The 23030-nt window shown below is 40.3% G+C and overlaps 2 protein-coding genes across 4 annotated transcripts in view; one reads left to right on the top strand and one right to left on the bottom strand.

Annotated features, from left to right (window-relative positions):
- Positions 1-4733, bottom strand: part of ARRDC1 (arrestin domain containing 1) — a 31284-nt gene extending 26551 nt beyond the window's left edge. The window contains exon 1 of the mRNA XM_075835049.1: positions 4567-4733. Coding sequence (XP_075691164.1) covers positions 4567-4684 — 118 coding nt within the window. The 5' untranslated portion in view covers positions 4685-4733. The remainder of the gene's footprint in view (positions 1-4566) is intronic.
- LOC142659187 (uncharacterized) overlaps positions 1-23030 on the top strand; it is a 186550-nt gene that overhangs the window by 53285 nt on the left and 110235 nt on the right. The window contains exon 3 of one of the 3 annotated variants that reach the window (XM_075835044.1): positions 7563-7683. In XM_075835044.1, the coding sequence (XP_075691159.1) occupies positions 7576-7683 (108 nt within the window). In that variant the 5' untranslated portion in view covers positions 7563-7575. Of the gene's footprint in view, positions 1-7562; positions 7684-23030 lie in introns of those variants that run through there. The other 2 variants (XM_075835046.1, XM_075835047.1) reach the window with 2 other exon arrangements.

The raw sequence follows: 23030 nt of genomic DNA, 5'->3' as shown, positions 1-23030 counted from the left end.
CAGCTTCCTCAATGAACAAAAAACAAAGACGTCGCTCGTTCAACGCATTTAACTCTTCCAGACAAAGACACGGTAGAAAACCAGGAAATATTCTGGTACTGAATACTTGGAATTTATTCTGGGACTGACTAAAGTTTTCTTAGCGACTATAGTCATGCGTCTATGCAGTCACCAAAAAACACCACTTTGGCCCGCTTCACATGGCCGCGTGCGGTCCGTAAGATACGGACCGTATTTCCCGGACCAAACAGTTCAGGGAGCCGGACTCCTAGAATTAGTCATCCATGATGCGGAGAGTGTCAATGCCTCGCCGTGGGACTACTGTCCCGTACTAAAAACATGATTACAGTATGGGACAGTATTCCCGCGGGGAGGCAGGGACTCCCAACATCATAGATATCTATGATGCTAGGAGTCCAGCGCCCTGAACTGTGTTCGGTCTGGGAAATATGGCCGACATCCGGTCTGTATCTCACGGACCTTACACGGCCGGGTGAAGCAGCACTTACTTTGTAAAGAACATATGAATAATCATTAGTTATAAGGAATTCAAGTGATGAGGAAGTTACTTCTTTTTACCTGGATTCTCCAATATTTTGCTATATTTATCTTCAGTTACAAGTCTTATACACCAGTCACACCCAGAGCTGCAGGCAAAATTGCACTAGTTTCCCGTTTGCTTTCAGGCTGCGGGGCCTGTAGATGTTGGTTAGCATCTTTACCATGGCTTACTGACATACATTGTGGCGGTATGTAGAGTTCGTGGCATTATAGGATCTCGGCACAGCCTTTGGAGGAGTGTCTGTCAGCACACTGTTGACAGATTCTGAGAAGCAATCTGTAGAATTTTTAATAAAGTCATTCAAGAGAAAGGCCCCATGCATATGGCAGAGACGTGTACACGGAGGCTGCATGGATGCACATGGTACCCCGGTGGCTATGTAAGTCGGTGTCCTTGTGCCTCCCAATAGAATATGGCACAATTTCCTGGACTTTTGTATGAAATCTAAGGCCTGCGGAGGTACAGTATGACATAATTTTTGGGGTGTCGTATTATTGGCTCTGTACAACCTGGGGGTGCTAGGTAGCTATAAGTTCACGTGCATAAGGCCAAAGTCTCATGCCGAAACATCACACGCCACAATATTGGGTACAAGAAGCCAGGGATCCGGCTACCATCACTAGATTAGGTAACAGTCATTTGAGCTATTTCTTCATGTGTTTGCATAGGTTTTCCCAAAAATTTGACCCTCAGCGATGTAGTTGAAGTTAATCGTAAACTTTTTTTTTTTTTTTAATGAAACATAAAAAGAAATACAAAAAATCTGTTCAGTGACACTTTTTGCACACAGGAAATCCACACTAGGAACACGAGGTCTGTGGTTGCCCGGCCTCGGTTGCAGCTGCTGTAAGCCGTGCTTCACCCTACAACCCCCTCCCCTTTAGATTCCTCAACCTGACCACAACAGGTTGAGAAGGAGCCCGAAACCATCTCCAGGGCAATGTGGCATTGTGCTCCGCACTCCTGACCACGCAGCTGGGATGACCATTACACAACTGATCAGCCATCATAAAACAAGCCGGATCACCTGGAATATGATGTCACATCCCATAATAAAAGCTGTGATGTCATGGAAATAATTATCCACGCTTCTGCGTCTGTTTCCGCAGCTTCAGATCCGCGAGACAAAGTATTGATCATGGGCAGGGAGTTTTCTGGACCTCCTATCAGTGATCCCAATGAAGGACTGACTGATAACATGGAACAGTAGATCGGCAATATAGATAGACAGCAGGTTCAGTGTCCCTTTAAATAGTCAATTAGCAGGAGGGGTGTGTACCAGCAGCGACCAATCAGATTCCAGCTGTCAGTAGATAAGCGGCGATCTGTCAGGTTGCCATGGGTAACTGCTCCACTTTTGCTCTGGGCTAGTTTTTTTATGTTTAGACAGGTCCACCGTATTTTGGCGGAAATTCTCTTAAACGTGCGACGCCAGCTACGAGTGTGGTCACGTCTTACCACACAGAGTTTAAAAGTGACGTCAGGAGACTCAGCGACCATACGAGACCTGAAGCCGCTCCTATAAATCGCCATTGTTTGTTCGCCAAAGCCAACCAGACTACGTACCATACCGCCATCATGCACACAAAGCGGATTTGCCGTGCAGATTTTCGTGTGGCAAATCCGCAGCGTAATACAGTACCAGCAAAGTAAATGAGATTTTAAGTAACCACCTGTACACGTAGAATTTTATTGCACAAAAATTTACCTGCGGTGCAGATTTTAAAATTCCATTTATCTTGTGTTTCCGTCTTAGAATTGTATCTGATAAGTTTATAAAATATAAAAACGCTCCAAATTCTGCAACATAAATTCCCCCCTTTTCCGCATCAAAATGTCAAATCCGCATCTAAAAACGTGCGGTTTTTACCTGCCGTTTTAATGCAAATTTTTTCGCATTAAATTCTGCAATGTGTGCATTTAGCCTAAGGTACATAGGATGGAAATGCTGTGGAATAGCCGCCTGGAAATTTACGCAAGATAAATTGACATACTGCAGATTGAGAATCCGCTCGCTGGTCAATTTCCGCACGTGTTTTCTGCGGGGTTTTTCCCCGCAGAGTGTGGAGGAGATTTGTTTAAATTTCATCCACTTTGCTGCTTCTGTATTATGTTGCGGAATTGGCAAACGGAAATTCCGCATGGAAATTCCGCAGCATTTCCGTCCTGTGTGCAGGAGGCCCAATACGTCTGGCAGGAGACGTGATCGACCCTAAAGCCAGGGCATCACTTTAAGGGTACGTTCACACGCTTACTAAAAAATGTCTGAAAATACGGAGCTATTTTCAAAGGGAAAACAGCTCCTGATTTTTAGACTTTTTTTTAATTAACTCGCGTTTTACGCCCGTTTTTGGAGCGGTTTTTCTGTAGAGTCAATGAAAAATGGCTCAAAAAACGGCTTAAGAAGTGACATGCAGTTCTTTTTACGGGGCGTCTTTTTGCGTGCCGTTTTTTAAAAAAACCGGCCCGTCGGAACATAATGCCGTTTTTCCTATTGAAATCAATGGGCAGATAGATGTTTGGCGGTGTGCTGCTTCCGATCTTTTGGCAGTTTTTCGTCCGTTTATGGCGGCCATATTGGTTGTCACCGAGCTTTTCCAATACAAAGAGCATCATTCCGTTATGCTACAGTACTGTAAACAAGTGCTGAACAGCAACCAATCAGGTCCCTGCTGATAGGTCCCCAATGTGCGGTAGAAAATTAAAAGCTGGATTCTGATTGGTCGTTATAGATCTCCAATGCAATAGCCACGTTCTTCTCTGCACACACAGGTTGATTGCGCACAGGCGTTGACGCCACGCTTTCATAATATGTACGCCATGTAAAAAAAAAATGAAATCAATTCCCCGGAAAAAAAAACAAAAAACGTGAACCGCATAGTTTAGAATCTACTGAAACATGAATAATCTCAGAGACTCCAATGGATTATTCCTACAGATCCTTTTAAAGAAAATATTACAAGTAACAGAATGTCACACAAGTAGTCACCCGCGGGGAGGTCCGGTGACACCGGTATACAAGATTTAACCATTGCATGCCCAGAGTGAACATTACAGACCTCATTATATGGTAAATTCCAGACCCCCTGGTAAGAGGAGGGGGGGGCGCGGATAATTTTGCCCTCACACACCTGTTTGAGCAGGAAAGACGACGAGAGGAACAGGTTCTGATCTGAAGTGACATTTGGGGAGGGGGTCTGCCTGTGGCCGCTGCCAAGGGAATTATTCTGAGGAATGTGGGAGGTGGGGACCTGGATCCACAAGAGGCTTTAATCTGGATTATCAGGAGAGGAGGGGACGGGAGGACAGGGCGAGGCCTGGGCAGGAAGAGAGGGGCACTACAATAAAGATGGGGATTATTATAGGGGACCCACAAGCATACATACATATACAGTACACACACATATACATGGAGGGGTTATACCCATTACCCCAGGGGGAATAGGGCAGACAAGCTCCTGCTATCTACATTCGCTCAGGCCGCTATGGACCTACAAATCCAAGTCGTTCAAGGCATGCTGGGATTTGTAGTTCTACAACAGGGGATTATATTCTGGAGTCCTCGCATAGTTCTAAGGGGAGGTGGGGGTTACCCAGGAAGACAGTATGGTACACATACATGCCTGCCAGCCCAAGAGCTTTTACATGAAAGCCCCCACAGGGGATTAAAACATATCTATGCCCAGAATTAGCCCTGGCATTAACAACATGCCTGAGTGTAGGGCACTGGAGTGGCAACCATGGGTGCTTGTGTGCAATCACCTTAATAAGGGTTCAGCCAGTGCGAACTGAGCCCATCATCAGCACTGGCATGGGGTGTACCTGGGTCAAGGTGGGCATAAGGGTGGCACCCATGTGCACTGACCTTTATATACACAGGGGATCAGCCTGGGACAAACTCCACCACAGTCAGCCTATAAAGTATGTAAGAGACACGGACTGGATCTCGGTGGAGCTGGGAGTGGGCACTGGGGTGGCACCCGTGGGTGCCCATATGTACTCACTTTTATACGCCAGGGCCGCATTCGTCTTGATGGTAACAGTCCCGCACAGGGACTCCCCCGGGCTGTAGATGACCCGGCTGTTCCTGAGGCTGATCTCAAACAGCTGCACCTTCCCCATGGCCGAACACTGACTGCAGCTCCACAGCCTCAACCCGCTGCCACACTGCCTGCGTGACGTCACCGGCATCCCCCGCCCACCGCCGATACCACGCCCCCCGCTGCTTCTAGCTGTCAGCATGACTGATGGAGCTGTCAGGGCTGATAGAGGAGGGGGGTCATCTGCTGTGTCCACACTCCAGGTCCCATCATATCCATATATTTCTGATCTCACAATTTATCTTTAAAATTATCTCAATCTCCCTGAAACTATTAATCGCAACAATGTGAAAGACCCCATTGTCGTCTACTAAACGTTCCCGATACGTGTGTACAATGGCGCTGACGATACGTGTGTACAATGGCGCTGACGATACGTGTGTACAATGGCGCTGACGATACACATCATACGGTGCGATTCAATATCACGTTAATAAAACATAGTCAATAAATTGCTGATTTTAAGCTCCTATCCAATCATTTTTTATACTATAAATTCAATGATTGTCGTATAAAGAGTCTTTACGTCTATGGTCTGTGGCGCCATAGGATTTACCCTGACAGAACTACGGCTTGAACGTATAGGATGCATACGTTTTTCCTGGGCTTTTACTAAATTCGCGAAAAATATTTATTGCGAGTGCTGTACGTTGGCGCATGCGAACTGAAACCTGAAACGCTACAAAAGTGACGCAAAATAAATTGAGCGCCATCTGAGACATTTTACCTCTTCAGAGAGTCCCTCCTGCAGTTTATACCTGGGGCAGATTAAGTAGTTCATAAATTTGGTGCACGCTTTTTATAAATAATTTCACACCCCAATATAAAAACTATTGACCCTGAAAGAAAAATGTATACAAAATAACGGGACTCAATACTTATGCCGACCATCCAAGTATTACTATTTGGGTTGTACAGTTCTGATTCTGACTGGTCTGTATTGCTTTCTTCCATTACGCCACGTCGCACAGTGCAGGAGCGTGGACATTAGTAAAATGCTGTCCCTGCACTGTTAATGGGACACTGGCATTTATGGGGTCACTGTGGCTGGTATTTATGTGGACACTGTTGCCTGCATTTATGGAGGCATTGTGGCTGGCATTTATGGTAGAACTATTGCTGGCAATTAAAGGGTAACAAAACGTTTAAAATACTTTTGACATGCTATAGTGACATGTCAGAAGTTTTGATCAGTGGGGTTCCGAGCACTGAGACCCCCAGCGATCGCTAAATCAAAGTGGCAGAAACATTTGAGTGCCGCTTTGTTTCTGATCAGCTTTCCTTGGAAAGCCAAGCGAGTGGTGTACAGACTCATAGACTTTCTATTGAGCCTGTACACCACTCCGAAGAAAGCCGATCAGAAACTAAGCAGCACATCGCTCACCCGAACGCTTTCGCCGCTTCATTTTAGCGATCTGTGGGAGTCTCCGTGCTCGTCAAAAGTTTTCCAAAAGTTTAGTTACACTTTAAGGCCCCATACACATCACCGTAAAAATTCTCCGTAATTGTGGACCGTAATACAGTCTGCAATTACGGACCTATTCAGCTTTATTGGCCGTGAACACCTTTCCGTATCGCTACGGACAGGTGTCCGTGCCGTAGAAGTGTACCGCAAAAGATAGAACATATCCTATCTTTTGCTTTTTACGGGCCGTGCTCCCAACCTCTGCACCACCTATATCTACACCACTTCACTTAAGGCCTAATGCATATGACCGTGCTAATTTTGCAGTCCACAAAACCACGGATCCGTTGTTTGTATTTGCAGTCCATTTGTCCGCAAAAAAAAACTTTCGTAGTGCATCCGTGTGTCATCAGTATTCACAGATCCACCAAATAAAAAAAAAGGAAAGGTGGCGTTGATGTTACCTGTAGGTCACACGATCCACAAATACTGACAGTAAGATGACATGTCCTGAGTTTTTGCAGCCCGGACTCGCAGCCCCCACACATGGAGGCATATAAATAAATGGGTCTGTGTGATATCCGCAATATGGCAGATATCAAATGGACAAAAAACGATGGTCGTGTGCGTTAGGACTATGGCTGTGTTCTCACATTGCGGTAATTTTTTCAGTGTTTTCACAGAGGGTTGTTTCGCCAGAATTTCCCAAAAATCTCAGCAAAAACCAAAGTTGAACGCAAAGAGCGAGCACAGCCTTTTGCATGGAGTTTGAATACTCGCCCATAGAGCCCCTGTCGTTCCCTTTTTGGGAACATATCCTCCCTTGTATATAAGTATAAGAACCAACCCGAGCTGCGCTCGCTATTCATACGTAACAGACAAGAAACTGATCTCCCTGTGCCGGCCCGGGTATGATGTGTGTTCTGAAACAAGGCAAGTAAATATTTTATAAGTAATTGTCTCGGTTTAACCAGTGAGAGAGAGACCTATGTGCGGCCATTATAAGCGCTGTGTGATCTGCTTTCCATGGTCTTATACCTATGAATAGTTTATGGGTAAAAGCACTTTTTAAAGGATATGTAAAAAATCCTATAATAGAAGTGAGTCGGTGGGTGGAAATCGTGTGGGTGCAATGTTCAAATAGTGTGCTCCATGCCCGTCACCCGTCAGTCACTGAAAAGCTCTAAAGCTGGCGTTATACATGAGATATTTGTCAGAGGATCCCTTAAAAACTGGCACAACCTAATGTGTATAGGGACAGCCCAACTGATCGGACCATATAGACTTTTACCTGTCTGATTCTTTGTTGCCCCCAGTGATAAGCAGCACTGGGGCTTTTGACAGCCAGCATTTTTATGATACAGAATACCATTTTGTGACACAGAATACTATGAGGCCAACAATTATATGTTTGTGGCTCGGATCAATATTTTGTGCACAGACAAATATTCTGTGACAAATAACGTCTTTTTTTTAATATCTATCACAACCTCAGATGTAGCAGCAACATGGAGGAGATTATACAGCAGTCCAATGGATTGTATAGAAAAAGATCACTCCTTCACGAGGCGCTCCTGTATATGCAAGGTATAATTCGAGGTACCCCTTCCGTTCAGGTAAGAACTGATCCACTCATTTGGGTAAAAATTCGATGTTTATTAAATTTGTATAATAAAAAATAAGACGGCATACCTAACCGGGATCTCGGAGAGACGTCCAGATATAGGAGACACCTTGGTCTACCTAGGAGTACCTAGGAGTAAGACGACATACAGCAGTAATGGGCAGTGTAGCTGTGAATCCAGCACTATGGTGAGATATAACACCTTACTACAAGCGGCAGCAGCATCTGTTTGTCTCTCTTTTTGCCTCTCTCACTCTTCTCTTGCTCCCTACTCCCCCTCCCCTCTCCATAGACTTCTATGGGCATCTTACTCACTTATAGTATTGATTTATGCAAAGTTTGTAAAACAACAGTGCTCATTTAAACTAAGTGTAAACTAAGTTACACCTGCTGTATATTAAGGCAATGTAACACTGTCATACAACAATTGCACCCCAAAGAGGTATATTGAAAATTGTTAATGCAGTGTGACAGTTTCATAAGAAGAGTACAAATCTCCTTTGACTTCTATGGGGATAAAATAAAGTTGTTGAATCATGGAATCACTCGGAAGAAGTCGCGGTGTAGAACAGGCTAGAAAAACTTTACATGGCCACATGAGATTGAAGTCTGAAAACTAGTGATACATTTTGCTGTGACACAAAGAGAAAACTTTTGAAAGTATTATGAATGTTGTAGAATACTAAATGAATAATTTTACATTAATCTCCCACCACAGCCAGCGGCGGAGCAGCAGCGGCTATGTGATTAATTGTAGTTGGAACTTCAGTGGTGACTCTTCCTATTGCTGATATGGTATGGGAACTTTACATTTTAGTGATACTGACAATTTTAGGTCAGCTGTGCGGAAGGAATGGATCCACCAACTGTCCCATAATATTACTCAGACAGAAAAATGTCGGAAATGCTGGGTTTCCAGTTTCTGGAAGTGACTTCTCTCTAAAGTAGAGGGGAATCAATGAAACATGAGCTGAGTTTTTCCCAATCTTAGAAGGACACAGATATATTATTCAATGGAAAACTACCACGGGTGTTAAAGACCCTTTAGGTTAAGTTTACAAGCGGCAGATTTCTATCACCCAGAAATCTGTACATACATCTGAGGGGGTTTTTCTGCAGCATATGCATGGATTTTGGTAAGTCCCATTAAGTCATATAGGACAGTCGAGACATTTTTGCAACAAATCTAGCGTCTGTAATGATAGTGCGGATCCAAATCACCATCTACATTAATGTGCAAGCATACACAATATTTATTATTTAGTACATTATCTTTGCTACATCAGAACTAACTACTGTAATACTTCCCACTATGGACAAGCATTTAACTACTATAATACTGCCCCCTATGTATAAAAATATTATGCGAAACCTGTGCTCCTTGGTAATGCCGTGGTTGTTTTAAATGTTCAAATAAAGAAGCAAAGATTTTACTGCATTGCCGTGAATTTGTATTGCTGAAATTTCTCCCTCCAATACTATAATACTGCTCCTATGTACAAGAATATAACTACTATAATACTGCCCCCTATGTACAAGAATATAGCTACTATAATACTGCCCCCTATATACAGGAATATAACTACTATAATACTGCCTCCTATATACAAGAACATAACTACTATAATACTGCTCCTATATACAAGAATATAACTACTATAATACTGCCCCCTATATACATGAATATAACTACTATAATACTGCCCCCAATATACAAGAATATAACTACTATAATACTGCCTCCTCTGTACAAGAATATAACTACTATAATACTGCCCCCTATGTACAAGAATATAACTACTATAATACTGCCCCCTATGTACAAGAATATAACTACTATAATACTGCCCCTATATACAAGAATATAATTACTATAATACTGCCCCTATATACAAGAATATAACTACTATAATACTGCTCCTATATACAAAAATATAACTACTATAATACTGCTCCTATATACAAGAATATAACTACTATAATACTGCTCCTATATACAAGAATATAACTACTATAATACTGCTACTATATACAAGAATATAAGTACTATAATACTGCCCCTATATACAAGAATATAACTACTATAATACTACCCCCTATATACAAGAATATAACTACTATAATACTGTTCCCTATATACAAGAATATAACTACTATAATACTGCCCCCTATATACAAGAATATAACTACTATAATAATGGCCCTATATACAAGAATATAACTACTATAATACTGCCCCTGTATACAAGAATATAACTACTATAATACTGCCCTCTATATACAAGAATATAACTACTATAATACTGCCTTCTATGTATAAGAATATAACTTACTATAATACTGCTCCTATATACAAGAATATAACTGCTATAATACTGCTCCTATGTACAAGAATATAACTACTATAATACTGCCCCCTATATACAAGAATATAACTACTATAATACTGCCCCCTATATACAAGAATATAACTAATATAATACTGCCCCCTATAATACAAGAATATAACTACTATAATACTGCCCCCTATATACAAGAATATAACTACTATAATACTGCCCCCTATATACAAGAATATAACTACTATAATACTGCTCCTATGTACAAGAATATAACTACTATAATACTGCCCACTATATACAAGAATATAACTACTATAATACTGCCCACTATATACAAGAATATAACTACTATAATACTGTCCCCTATATACAAGAATATAACTATTATAATACTGCCCCCTATATACAAGAATATAACTACTATAATACTGCTCCCTATATACAAGAATATAACTACTATAATACTGCCTCTATGTACACGAATATAACTACTATAATACTGCCCCCTATATACAAGAATATCACTACTATAATACTGCCCCTATATACAAGTATATAACTACTATAATACTGCTCCTATATACAAGAATATAACTACTATAATACTGCTCCCTATATACAAGAAGTTAACTACTATAATACTGCTCCCTATATACAGGAATATAACTACTATAATACTGCCCCCTATGTACAAGAATATAACTACTATAATACTGCCCCTATATACAAGAATAGAACTACTATAATACTGCCCCCTATATACAAGAATATAACTACTATAATACTGCCCCTATATACAAGAATATAACTACTATAATACTGTCCCCTATATACAGGAATATATCTACTATAATACTGCCGCCTATATACAGGAATATATCTACTATAATACTGCCGCCTATATACAAGAATATATCTACTATAATACTGCCCCCTATATACAAGAATATAACTACTATAATACTGCTCCCTATATACAAGAATATAACTACTATAATACTGCCGCCTATATACAAGAATATATCTACTATAATACTGCCGCCTATATACAAGAATATATCTACTATAATACTGCCCCCTATATACAAGAATATAACTACTATAATACTGCTCCCTATATACAAGAATATAACTACTATAATACTGCCGCCTATATACAAGAATATATCTACTATAATACTGCCGCCTATATACAAGAATATATCTACTATAATACTTCCCCCTATATACAAGAATATAACTACTATAATACTGCTCCCTATATACAAGAATATAACTACTATAATACTGCTCCCTATATACAAGAATATAACTACTATAATACTGCCTCTATGTACAAGAATATAACTACTATAATACTGCCCCTATATACAAGAATATAACTACTATAATACTGCCCCTATATACAAGAATATAACTACTATAATACTGCTCCTATATACAAGTATATAACTACTATAATACTGCTCCTATATACAAGAATATAACTACTATAATACTGCTCCCTATATACAAGAATATAACTACTATAAGGGCGGGTTCACACATAGCGGAATTTCACTTAAATTCCGCTGCGGACACTCCGCAGCGTTAATCCGCAGCGGAGCCGTTTCTCCATTGACTTTCACTTTAATTTAGCAGTGTTCGTTTACACGATGCGTACAATTCCGCTGCGGAGCATAGGCTGCGGAGCGGAATTTGGTGTCCGCAGCATGCTCTGTCTGTTGCGGAGCAGTGGCGGACTGGTTGCGGACTCATGGCGGAATTTCTCCATTGACTTCAATGGAGAGTCAAAATTCCGCAATGAAGTCCGCAGATCTTATGTGTGCTGCGGAGCGTATTGTTTTTACTACCATGACATTTCTTCATTCTGGCTGGACCTATGTATTTCTAGGTCTACAGCCAGACTGAGGAAGTCAATGGGGCTCCCGTAATGACGGGAGCGTTGCTAGGAGACGTCTGTAAATAGTCACTGTCCAGGGTGCTGAAAGAGTTACGCGATCGGCAGTAACTGTTTCTGCACCCGGGACAGTGACTACCGATCTCAATATACATGTATCTGTAAAAAAAAATATAAGTTCATACTTACCGAGAACTCCCTGCGTCTGTCTCCAGTCCGGCCTCCCAGGATGACGTTTCAGTGTAAGTGACGGCTGCAGCCAATCACAGGCCAAGCACAGGCTGCAGCGGTCACATGGACTGGAGCGTCATCCAGGGAGGTCGGGCCGGATGCCGAAAGAGGGACGCGTCACCAAGACAACGCGCGGTAAGTATGAATTTCTTTGACTTTCACTAGGGAAAGTGCTGTCCCTTCTCTCTATCCTGCACTGAATAGGGAGAAGAGAAGCACTTTTCCTGCAGTCCGCAGCGGCCAGTCCGCATCAATTTTCTGCACATTTTGTGCAGATCCGCTGCAGAATCTGCAACGCAGATTCTGTGCGGCATTGATGCGGACAGTTGCGGAGGAATTCCGCCATGTGTGGTCATGCCCTAATACTGCCCCCTATGTACAAGAATATAACTACTATAATACTGCCCCTATATACAAGAATATAACTACTATATTACTGCCCCCTATATACAAGAATATAACTACTATAATACTGCCCCTATATACAAGAATATAACTACTATAATACTGCTCCCTATATACAAGAATATAACTACTATAATACTGCTCCCTATATACAGGAATATAACTACTATAATACTGCCCCCTATGTACAAGAATATAACTACTATAATACTGCCCCTATATACAAGAATATAACTACTATAATACTGTCCCCTATATACAGGAATATATCTACTATAATACTGCCGCCTATATACAAGAATATATCTACTATAATACTGCCCCCTATATACAAGAATATAACTACTATAATACTGCCCCTATATACAAGAATATAACTACTATAATACTGCCCCCTATATGCAAGAATATAACTACTATAATACTGCCCCCTATATACAAGATTATAACTAATATAATACTGCCCCCTATATACAAGAATATAACTACTATAATACTGCCCCCTATATACAAGAATATAACTACTATAATACTGCCCCCTATATACAAGAATATAACTAATATAATACTGCCCCCTATATACAAGAATATAACTACTATAATACTGCCCCCTATATACAAGAATATAACTACTATAATACTGCCCCTATATACAAGAATATAACTACTATAATACTGCTCCTATGTACAAGAATATAACTACTATAATACTGCCCACTATATACAAGAATATAACTACTATAATACTGCCCACTATATACAAGAATATAACTACTATAATACTGTCCCCTATATACAAGAAAATAACTATTATAATACTGCCCTCTATATACAAGAATATAACTACTATAATACTGCTCCCTATATGCAAGAATATAACTACTATAATACTGCCTCTATGTACAAGAATATAACTACTATAATACTGCTCCCTATATACAAGAATATAACTATTATAATACTGCTCCTATATACAAGAATATAACTACTATAATACTGCTCCTATATACAAGAATATAACTACTATAATACTGCTCCCTATATACAAGAATATAACTACTATAATACTGCTCCCTATATACAGGAATATAACTACTATAATACTGCCCCCTATTTACAAGAATATAACTACTATAATACTGCCCCTATATACAAGAATATAACTACTATAATACTGCTCCTATATACAAGAATATAACTACTATAATACTGCCCCTATATACAAGAATATAACTACTATAATACTGCTCCTATATACAGGAATATATCTACTATAATACTGCCCCCTATATACAAGAATATAACTACTATAATACTGCTCCTATATACAAAAATATAACTACTATAATACTGCTCCCTATATACAAGAATATAACTATTATAATACTGCTCCCTATATACAAGAATATAACTACTATAATACTGCTCCTATATACAGGAATATAACTACTATAATACTGCCCCTATATACAAGAATATAACTACTATAATACTGCTCCTATATACAAGAATATAACTACTATAATACTGCCTCCTATATTCAAGAATATAACTACTATAATACTGCCCCCTATATGCAAGAATATAACTACTATAATACTGCCCCTATATACAAGAATATAACTATATAACTACTATAATACTGCCCCTATATACAAGAATATAACTACTATAATACTGCCCCTATATACAAGAATATAACTACAATAATACTGCTCCTATATACAAGAATATAACTACTATAATACTGCCCCCTATATACAAGAATATAACTAATATAATACTGCCCCCTATATACAAGAATATAACTACTATAATACTGCCCCCTATATACAAGAATATAACTACTATAATACTGCCCCCTATATACAAGAATATAACTACTATAATACTGCTCCTATGTACAAGAATATAACTACTATAATACTGCCCACTATATACAAGAATATAACTACTATAATACTGCCCACTATATACAAGAATATAACTACTATAATACTGTCCCCTATATACAAGAAAATAACTATTATAATACTGCCCTCTATATACAAGAATATAACTACTATAATACTGCTCCCTATATGCAAGAATATAACTACTATAATACTGCCTCTATGTACAAGAATATAACTACTATAATACTGCTCCCTATATACAAGAATATAACTATTATAATACTGCTCCTATATACAAGAATATAACTACTATAATACTGCTCCTATATACAAGAATATAACTACTATAATACTGCTCCCTATATACAAGAATATAACTACTATAATACTGCTCCCTATATACAGGAATATAACTACTATAATACTGCCCCCTATTTACAAGAATATAACTACTATAATACTGCCCCTATATACAAGAATATAACTACTATAATACTGCTCCTATATACAAGAATTTAACTACTATAATACTGCCCCTATATACAAGAATATAACTACTATAATACTGCTCCTATATACAGGAATATATCTACTATAATACTGCCCCCTATATACAAGAATATAACTACTATAATACTGCTCCTATATACAAAAATATAACTACTATAATACTGCTCCCTATATACAATAATATAACTATTATAATACTGCTCCCTATATACAAGAATATAACTACTATAATACTGCCCCTATATACAAGAATATAACTACTATAATACTGCTCCTATATACAGGAATATAACTACTATAATACTGCCCCTATATACAAGAATATAACTACTATAATACTGCTCCTATATACAAGAATATAACTACTATAATACTGCCTCCTATATTCAAGAATATAACTACTATAATACTGCCCCCTATATGCAAGAATATAACTACTATAATACTGCCCCTATATACAAGAATATAACTATATAACTACTATAATACTGCCCCTATATACAAGAATATAACTACTATAATACTGCCCCTATATACAAGAATATAACTACAATAATACTGCTCCTATATACAAGAATATAACTATTATAATACTGCCCCTATATACAAGAATATAACTACTATAATACTGCCCCCTATATACAAGAATATAACTATTATAATACTGCCCCTATATACAAGAATATAACTACTATAATACTGCCCCCTATATACAAGAATATAACTATTATAATACTGCCCCTATATACAAGAATATAACTACTATAATACTGCCCCCTATATACAAGAATATAACTATTATAATACTGCCCCTATATACAAGAATATAACTACTATAATACTGCCCCCTATATACAAGAATATAACTACTATAATACTACCCCCTATATACAAGAATATAACTACTATAATACTGCCCCCTATATACAAGAATATAACTACTATAATACTGCCCCTATATACAAGATTATAACTACTATAATATTGCTCCCTATATACAAGAATATAACTATTATAATACTGCCCCCCATGTGCCTAGAAATAATCACTATTTCAATTATCAGCATTTGTTCAGGAATCCGACATTATGAACCTAATAGGAACATTATATTTGTTAGCTACTGGCACTTATTGAAACAGTAAACTTTGAACACTAAATATTATCTGTGGAATTATAAGCTTAGGTGTGGCATAGATAATAGTACATAGAGTCACAAGCAGGAAATAAAACACGTCACGGTGCTGACCGAGTACAAACATATTGTCACGATCCGTGGGTGTGTGGACCCACTAGGCCGCACCGCCGTAGTGGAGTAGCAGTTGGCCAAACAACAGTCCTAGTCAGGGGCGTAACTAGGAAAGACTGGGCCCCATAGCAAACTTTTGACTGGGGCCCCCCCTCTGCTGGGTATCACACAACCCCCCCCCCCCTTGTAGATAGTGCCTCCCTATAGATTCCACCACACAGCGCCCCCTATAGATAGCACCATACACAGCCCCCTGTAGATGACGCCATACAGCCCCCCTGTAGATAACACCATACAGTCCACCCTGTAGATAACGCCATACAGACCCCCTCTGTAGATAACGCCATACAGCCCCCCCTGTAGATAACACCATACAGCCCCCTCTGTAGATAACACCATACAGACCCCCTCTGTAGATAACGCCATACAGCCCCCCCTGTAGATAACACCATACAGCCCCCCCCTGTAGATAACACCATACAGAACCCCTATGTAGATAACGCCATACAGCCCCCCTGTAGATAACACCATACAGCCCCCCCTGTAGATTCCACCACACAGCGCCCCCGTATAGATAGCACCATACACAGCCCCCTGTAGATGACGCCATACAGCCCCCTGTAGATAACGCCATACAGTCCACCCTGTAGATAACGCCATACAGACCCCCTCTGTAGAACACGCCATACAGCCCCCCTGTAGATAACACCATACAGCCCCCTCTGTAGATAACACCATACAGACCCCCCTGTAGATAACGCCATACAGCCCCCCCTGTAGATAACACCATACAGCCCCCCCCCCTGTAGATAACACCATACAGAACCCCTCTGTAGAGAACGCCATATAGCCCCCCCCCCAAAAAAAAACGGCCTATAGTTTGTCCTACAAAAGACATGCATCCCCTATCCACAGGATAGAGGGGATACATGTGTGATCGCTGGCAGCGATAAGGAGAACGGGGGACCGAAAGTCCCCCGAAGTTCTCCATGACTAACCTCGGACTTCCGGCGTCTGCGCAGTTCAATAAAAATGAAAGGAGCGCTGGTCACGCATGCGCATAAGCGCGACCGGCGCTCCATTCATTTCTACGGAGCTGCCGACACAGACCCCGGAAGTGCGAGGTTTGTCATGGAGAACTTAGGGGGGACTTTCGGTCCCCCGTTCTCCTCATCGCTGGGCGTCCCAGCGATCCCACATGTATCCCCTATCCTGTGGATAGGGGATGCATGTCTTTTGTAGGAACAACCTCTTCAGTGGCGTCGCGCTGTAGCAGCCATAGCGGCTGCTAGCAGAGCCTGCGGCCATGGGAGGGGGCCGTGCCGGCGGGTGCCACGGGCCCCCTCATGCTGCAGGCCCTGTAGAAGTCGCTACGGCTGCTATAGCGGTAGTTACGCCACTGCGTATAGGTTTGTACGGCGTAAAACTACAGCTCCCAGCATGGCCAGAACAATGGTAAGGATATGCTGGGAGATGCGGTTTCACAAAAAAAATCCTATCACCATCATCTCGCTGCAGATCATACAGTGACTACAATACTGATTAGAGGCAGAATAAACATTTACATTATGTGACTCACCGGTGACGTCTCCGATTCTAGTTCTTTTCTTCTCCCTCCGGTTCTGACATCTATGATGGATTTCTCCCGGCCATGACCCATTTCTGCAGTTTTCCGTTTAGATGTCTTCAGATGTCTCCATTTCTGCACCTATAAACAAAGTTAAAATTCTCAACACATCTAAATATAACTGTCACACACACACACACACACACACACACACACACACACACACACACCGTGCCCCCTGTAGATAGTGACCTACATAGAAGCCCCTGTAGATAGTGCCCACATATGGACTCCAGAGCTGCAAGGCAATAGTGCTAACCACTGAGCCACCGTGCTGCCCTACATATAGCTTCCCCTATAGTTAGTGCTCCACGTATAGCCCACCTCTGTAGATAGTGTCTCACATCTAGCTCCCCCTGTATATAGTGTCCCACATATAGCCCACCCCTTTAGACTGTGCACTACATATAGCCACCCTGTTGCTAGTGCCCTACAGGTAACCCACCCCTGTATATAGTGTCCCACACATAGCCCACCCCTATAGAAAGTACCCTAAAAAAATAGCTCCCCTATAGATAGTGCTCTACATATAGCCCACCCCTGTATATAGTGCCCCACATATAGACCCCCCCTGTATATAGTGGCCCACATATAGACCCCCCTGTATATAGTGGCCCACATATAGACCCCCCTGTATATAATGGCCCACATATAGAGCCCCCTGTATATAATGGCCCACATATAGAGCCCCCTGTATATAGTGGCCAACACCCCCACATATAGACCCCCCTGTATATAATGGCCCACATATAGAGCCCCCTGTATATAATGGCCCACACCCCCACATATAGACCCCCCTGTAGCTACTGCCCCACATATAGACCCCCCTGTAGCTACTGCCCCACATATAGACCCCCTATATATAATAGCCCACATAAAGACGACCCTCACCGCCCTGTAGATAGACCCCCCCACTATAGATAATGGCATTCACATTTTTATGAGGGAAAAAAAAAAAAAAATTACATACTCACATGATCCCGTTCCCACGCTGTTCACTGGCGATGCCGATCTGCTCTCTTCTGAGCATGTCTGCAGGAGCTGAACGAGCATCCTCCAATGACGCTGATTGGCGGGGCAGAATGACTTGCCCCGCCAATCAGCACCTTCCAAGCATGGAAGCGGCGCGATGATGTCATCGCGCCGCTAGCCAATCAGTGTCATTGTAAGGCACTGGATGGTCAGGCACGGAACATGCCCGGCCATTAAGTGCTAATACATGTATTTGGCTGCCGCTAGCACTGGGGCCCCCTCCGGTGCTAGCGACACCTACAGGCATGAGAGGGCCTGTGTAAGGCTCGGCGTCGCGGGCCCCACAGTAGCGGCGCTACCGCTGTAGCAGCCATAACGGCTGCTAGCGGCGCCACCGGGCATTTGGGTGGGCGTGTCGGCTGGCGGCACGGGCCCCCTCAAGCCCCGGGCCCCGTAGCAGCCGCTACTGCTGCTACCGCGGTAGTTACGCCACTGGTCCTAGTACAAGAGTACCTTTAATAGTGCAGACAGTAATGGAGGCTCGGCACAGATGAACTTGCAGACACCAGACGTTGTGTATATCAGCAGGCGTGACAGGTGGCACAACACGACTCCAACAGTCTAAGGCACAGGAACAAATATAGCATGGGATACAGGATACAGGTAGCAGGGTACGGGAACAACAGGAACAGGATAACACTAAGGGACCATTTGCTAAGACTAACATGGGTAAACACAACAATGCTCAGGCAATGAGTGAAAGGGCAGAGCCTTTTTTATAGTCCAGGTTGATCATCGGCTAATTACAGATCTTACTCATGTGTGTGCACTGGCCCTTAAAGGTCGGACGCGTGCGCGCGCACCGTACGGGAACCAGTGCAGCGTGCTGCGGATGGGAGTGCCCGTGGCTCTCAGGAGGAAGATGCCGCCCGGCACTCCCTCTTCCATGGCCACGGCCATCGGGGGGCAGGTAAGAACGACGGTCCGCGGCTGTGGACTTTGCAGATATAAGGGTCATTAGTCTTATTAGATGTAAATATATATTAAAAGAAAAAAAGAAAACAACTTTACCTTCATAGTCATATGATGAAAGTGAGGCTAATACATAGTGGGGCGCAGTACAAGATAACGTACGTAAGAGGAGTAAATACTTCTGGGCCTTCCCGATCTACAGGTAACCACCATCCCCATCATCCATGGCCGACTTAAAATTTTGTCTTCGCTGACTCTATGCAAAATTACCCCATGGAGCTGGCTGTGGTATTACTATATATCTCTGGTACGTGCACACTATAAAGTTCTATTATGTAGACACTGTATAGTACTGTGTGTATAGTTAGTGTAGGGTACTGTGATGTAGGCAATATGTAATAGTAACTGTTGGTGGTATTATTTGGGCATGCTATTGCAATGCTATGTGTTCACTGCAAGGATTTATTATGTAGGTACTGGGTGGTATCATAATATCGGAATTGTTTGGTTGTATATTTGGGCACTGTATGGCAATGTTATATGTTTACAGAATTGCTCTAATATGTAGGCAATGTGTGTAATATTTAGTAAATGTATGGTGGTATTATTTAAGCACTGTATGGCAGTTTTGTGTCCACTGTATGGCTCTATTATATCGGCTATAAGTAGTAGTAGTATTTTATATAGTAATTGAATGGTGGTATTATTTAGGCACTATATGGCAATGTTATGTGTTCACTGTATGGCTCTATTATATAGGCAATATAGTACTTGTATGGTGGTATTATTTGGCCAATATATGGCAATGTTATGTGTTCACTGTATGGCTCTATTATATAGGCAATATTTGGAAGTATTATATAATAATTGAATGATGATATTATTTGGGCACTGTATGGCAATGTTAGGTATTCACTGAATGTCTCTATTATATAGGAAATATGTGGTAGTATTATATAATAATTGAATGGTGGTATTATTTGGGCACTGTATGGCAATGTTATGTGTTCACTGTATGTCTCTATTATATAGGCAATATGTGGTGGTATTATATAATAATTGAATGGTGGTATTATTTGGGCACTGTATGGCAATGTTAGGTGTTCACTGAATGGCTCTATTATACAGGCAATATGTGGTGGTATTATATAATAATTGAATGGTGGTATTATTTGGGCACTATATTGCAATGTTATGTGTTCACTGTATGCCTCTATTATATAGGCAATATGTGGAAGTATTATATAATAATTGAATGATGATATTATTTGGGCACTGTATGGCAATGTTAGGTATTCACTGAATGTCTCTATTATATAGGCAATATGTGGTAGTATTATATAATAATTGAATGGTGGTATTATTTGGGCACTGTATGGCAATGTTAGGTGTTCACTGAATGTCTCTATTATATAGGCAATATGTGGTAGTATTATATAATAATTGAATGGTGGTATTATTTGGGCACTGTATGGCAATGTTATGTGTTCACTGTATGGCTCTATTATATGGGCAATATGTGGTAGTTTTATATAATAATTGAATGGTGGTATTATTTGGGCACTATGTGGGAATGTTATGTGTTCAGTGTTTGGCTCTATTATATAGGCAATATGTGGTAGTATTATATAATAATTGAATGGTGGTATTATTTGGGCACTATGTGGCAATGTTATGTGTTCACTGTATGGCTCTATTATACAGGCAATATGTGGTGGTATTATATAATAATTGAATGGTGGTATTATTTGGGCACTATGTGGCAATGTTATGTGTTCAGTGTATGGCTCTATTATATAGGCAATATGTGGTAGTATTATATAATAATTGAATGGTGGTATTATTTGGGCACTGTATGGCAATATTATGTGTTCACTGTATGGCTCTATTATACAGGCAATATGTGGTGGTATTATATAATAATTGAATGGTGGTATTATTTGGGCACTATGTGGCAATGTTATGTGTTCAGTGTATGTCTCTATTATATAGGCAATATGTGGTAGTATTATATAATAATTGAATGGTGGTATTATTTGGGCACTGTATGGCAATGTTAGGTGTTCACTGAATGTCTCTATTATATAGGCAATATGTGGTAGTATTATATAATAATTGAATGGTGGTATTATTTGGGCACTGTATGGCAATGTTATGTGTTCACTGTATGGCTCTATTATATGGGCAATATGTGGTAGTTTTATATAATAATTGAATGGTGGTATTATTTGGGCACTGTATGGCAATGTTATGTGTTCACTGTATGGCTCTATTATACAGGCAATATGTGGTGGTATTATATAATAACTGAATGGTGGTATTATTTGGGCACTATGTGGGAATGTTATGTGTTCAGTGTATGGCTCTATTATATAGGCAATATGTGGTAGTATTATATAATAATTGAATGGTGGTATTATTTGGGCACTGTATGGCAATATTATGTGTTCACTGTATGGCTCTATTATACAGGCAATATGTGGTGGTATTATATAATAATTGAATGGTGGTATTATTTGGGCACTATGTGGCAATGTTATGTGTTCAGTGTATGTCTCTATTATATAGGCAATATGTGGTAGTATTATATAATAATTGAATGGTGGTATTATTTGGGCACTGTATGGCAATGTTAGGTGTTCACTGAATGTCTCTATTATATAGGCAATATGTGGTAGTATTATATAATAATTGAATGGTGGTATTATTTGGGCACTGTATGGCAATGTTATGTGTTCACTGTATGGCTCTATTATATGGGCAATATGTGGTAGTTTTATATAATAATTGAATGGTGGTATTATTTGGGCACTGTATGGCAATGTTATGTGTTCACTGTATGGCTCTATTATACAGGCAATATGTGGTGGTATTATATAATAATTGAATGGTGGTATTATTTGGGCACTATGTGGCAATGTTATGTGTTCAGTGTATGGCTCTATTATATAGGCAATATGTGGTGGTATTATATAATAATTGAATGGTGGTATTATTTGGGCACTGTATGGCAATATTATGTGTTCACTGTATGGCTCTATTATATAGGCAATATGTAGTAGTATTATATAATAATTGAATGGTGGTATTATTTGGGCACTGTATGGCAATATTGTGTGTTTACTTTAGGGCTCCATTATGTAGACAATGTGTGATACTAAAATGTGGGAATTGTAGGTTGGTATTATTTTGGCACTGTATTGTAGTATAGTTCAGACTTGTGGGCCAAACATGATTT

This window comes from Rhinoderma darwinii, chromosome 8, assembly GCF_050947455.1.
Source record: "Rhinoderma darwinii isolate aRhiDar2 chromosome 8, aRhiDar2.hap1, whole genome shotgun sequence".
In the NCBI taxonomy this organism is placed as follows: domain Eukaryota; kingdom Metazoa; phylum Chordata; class Amphibia; order Anura; family Rhinodermatidae; genus Rhinoderma; species Rhinoderma darwinii.
The sequence above is the reverse complement of the archived record's forward strand: the minus strand, read 5'-3'. Positions and strand labels throughout refer to the sequence as shown.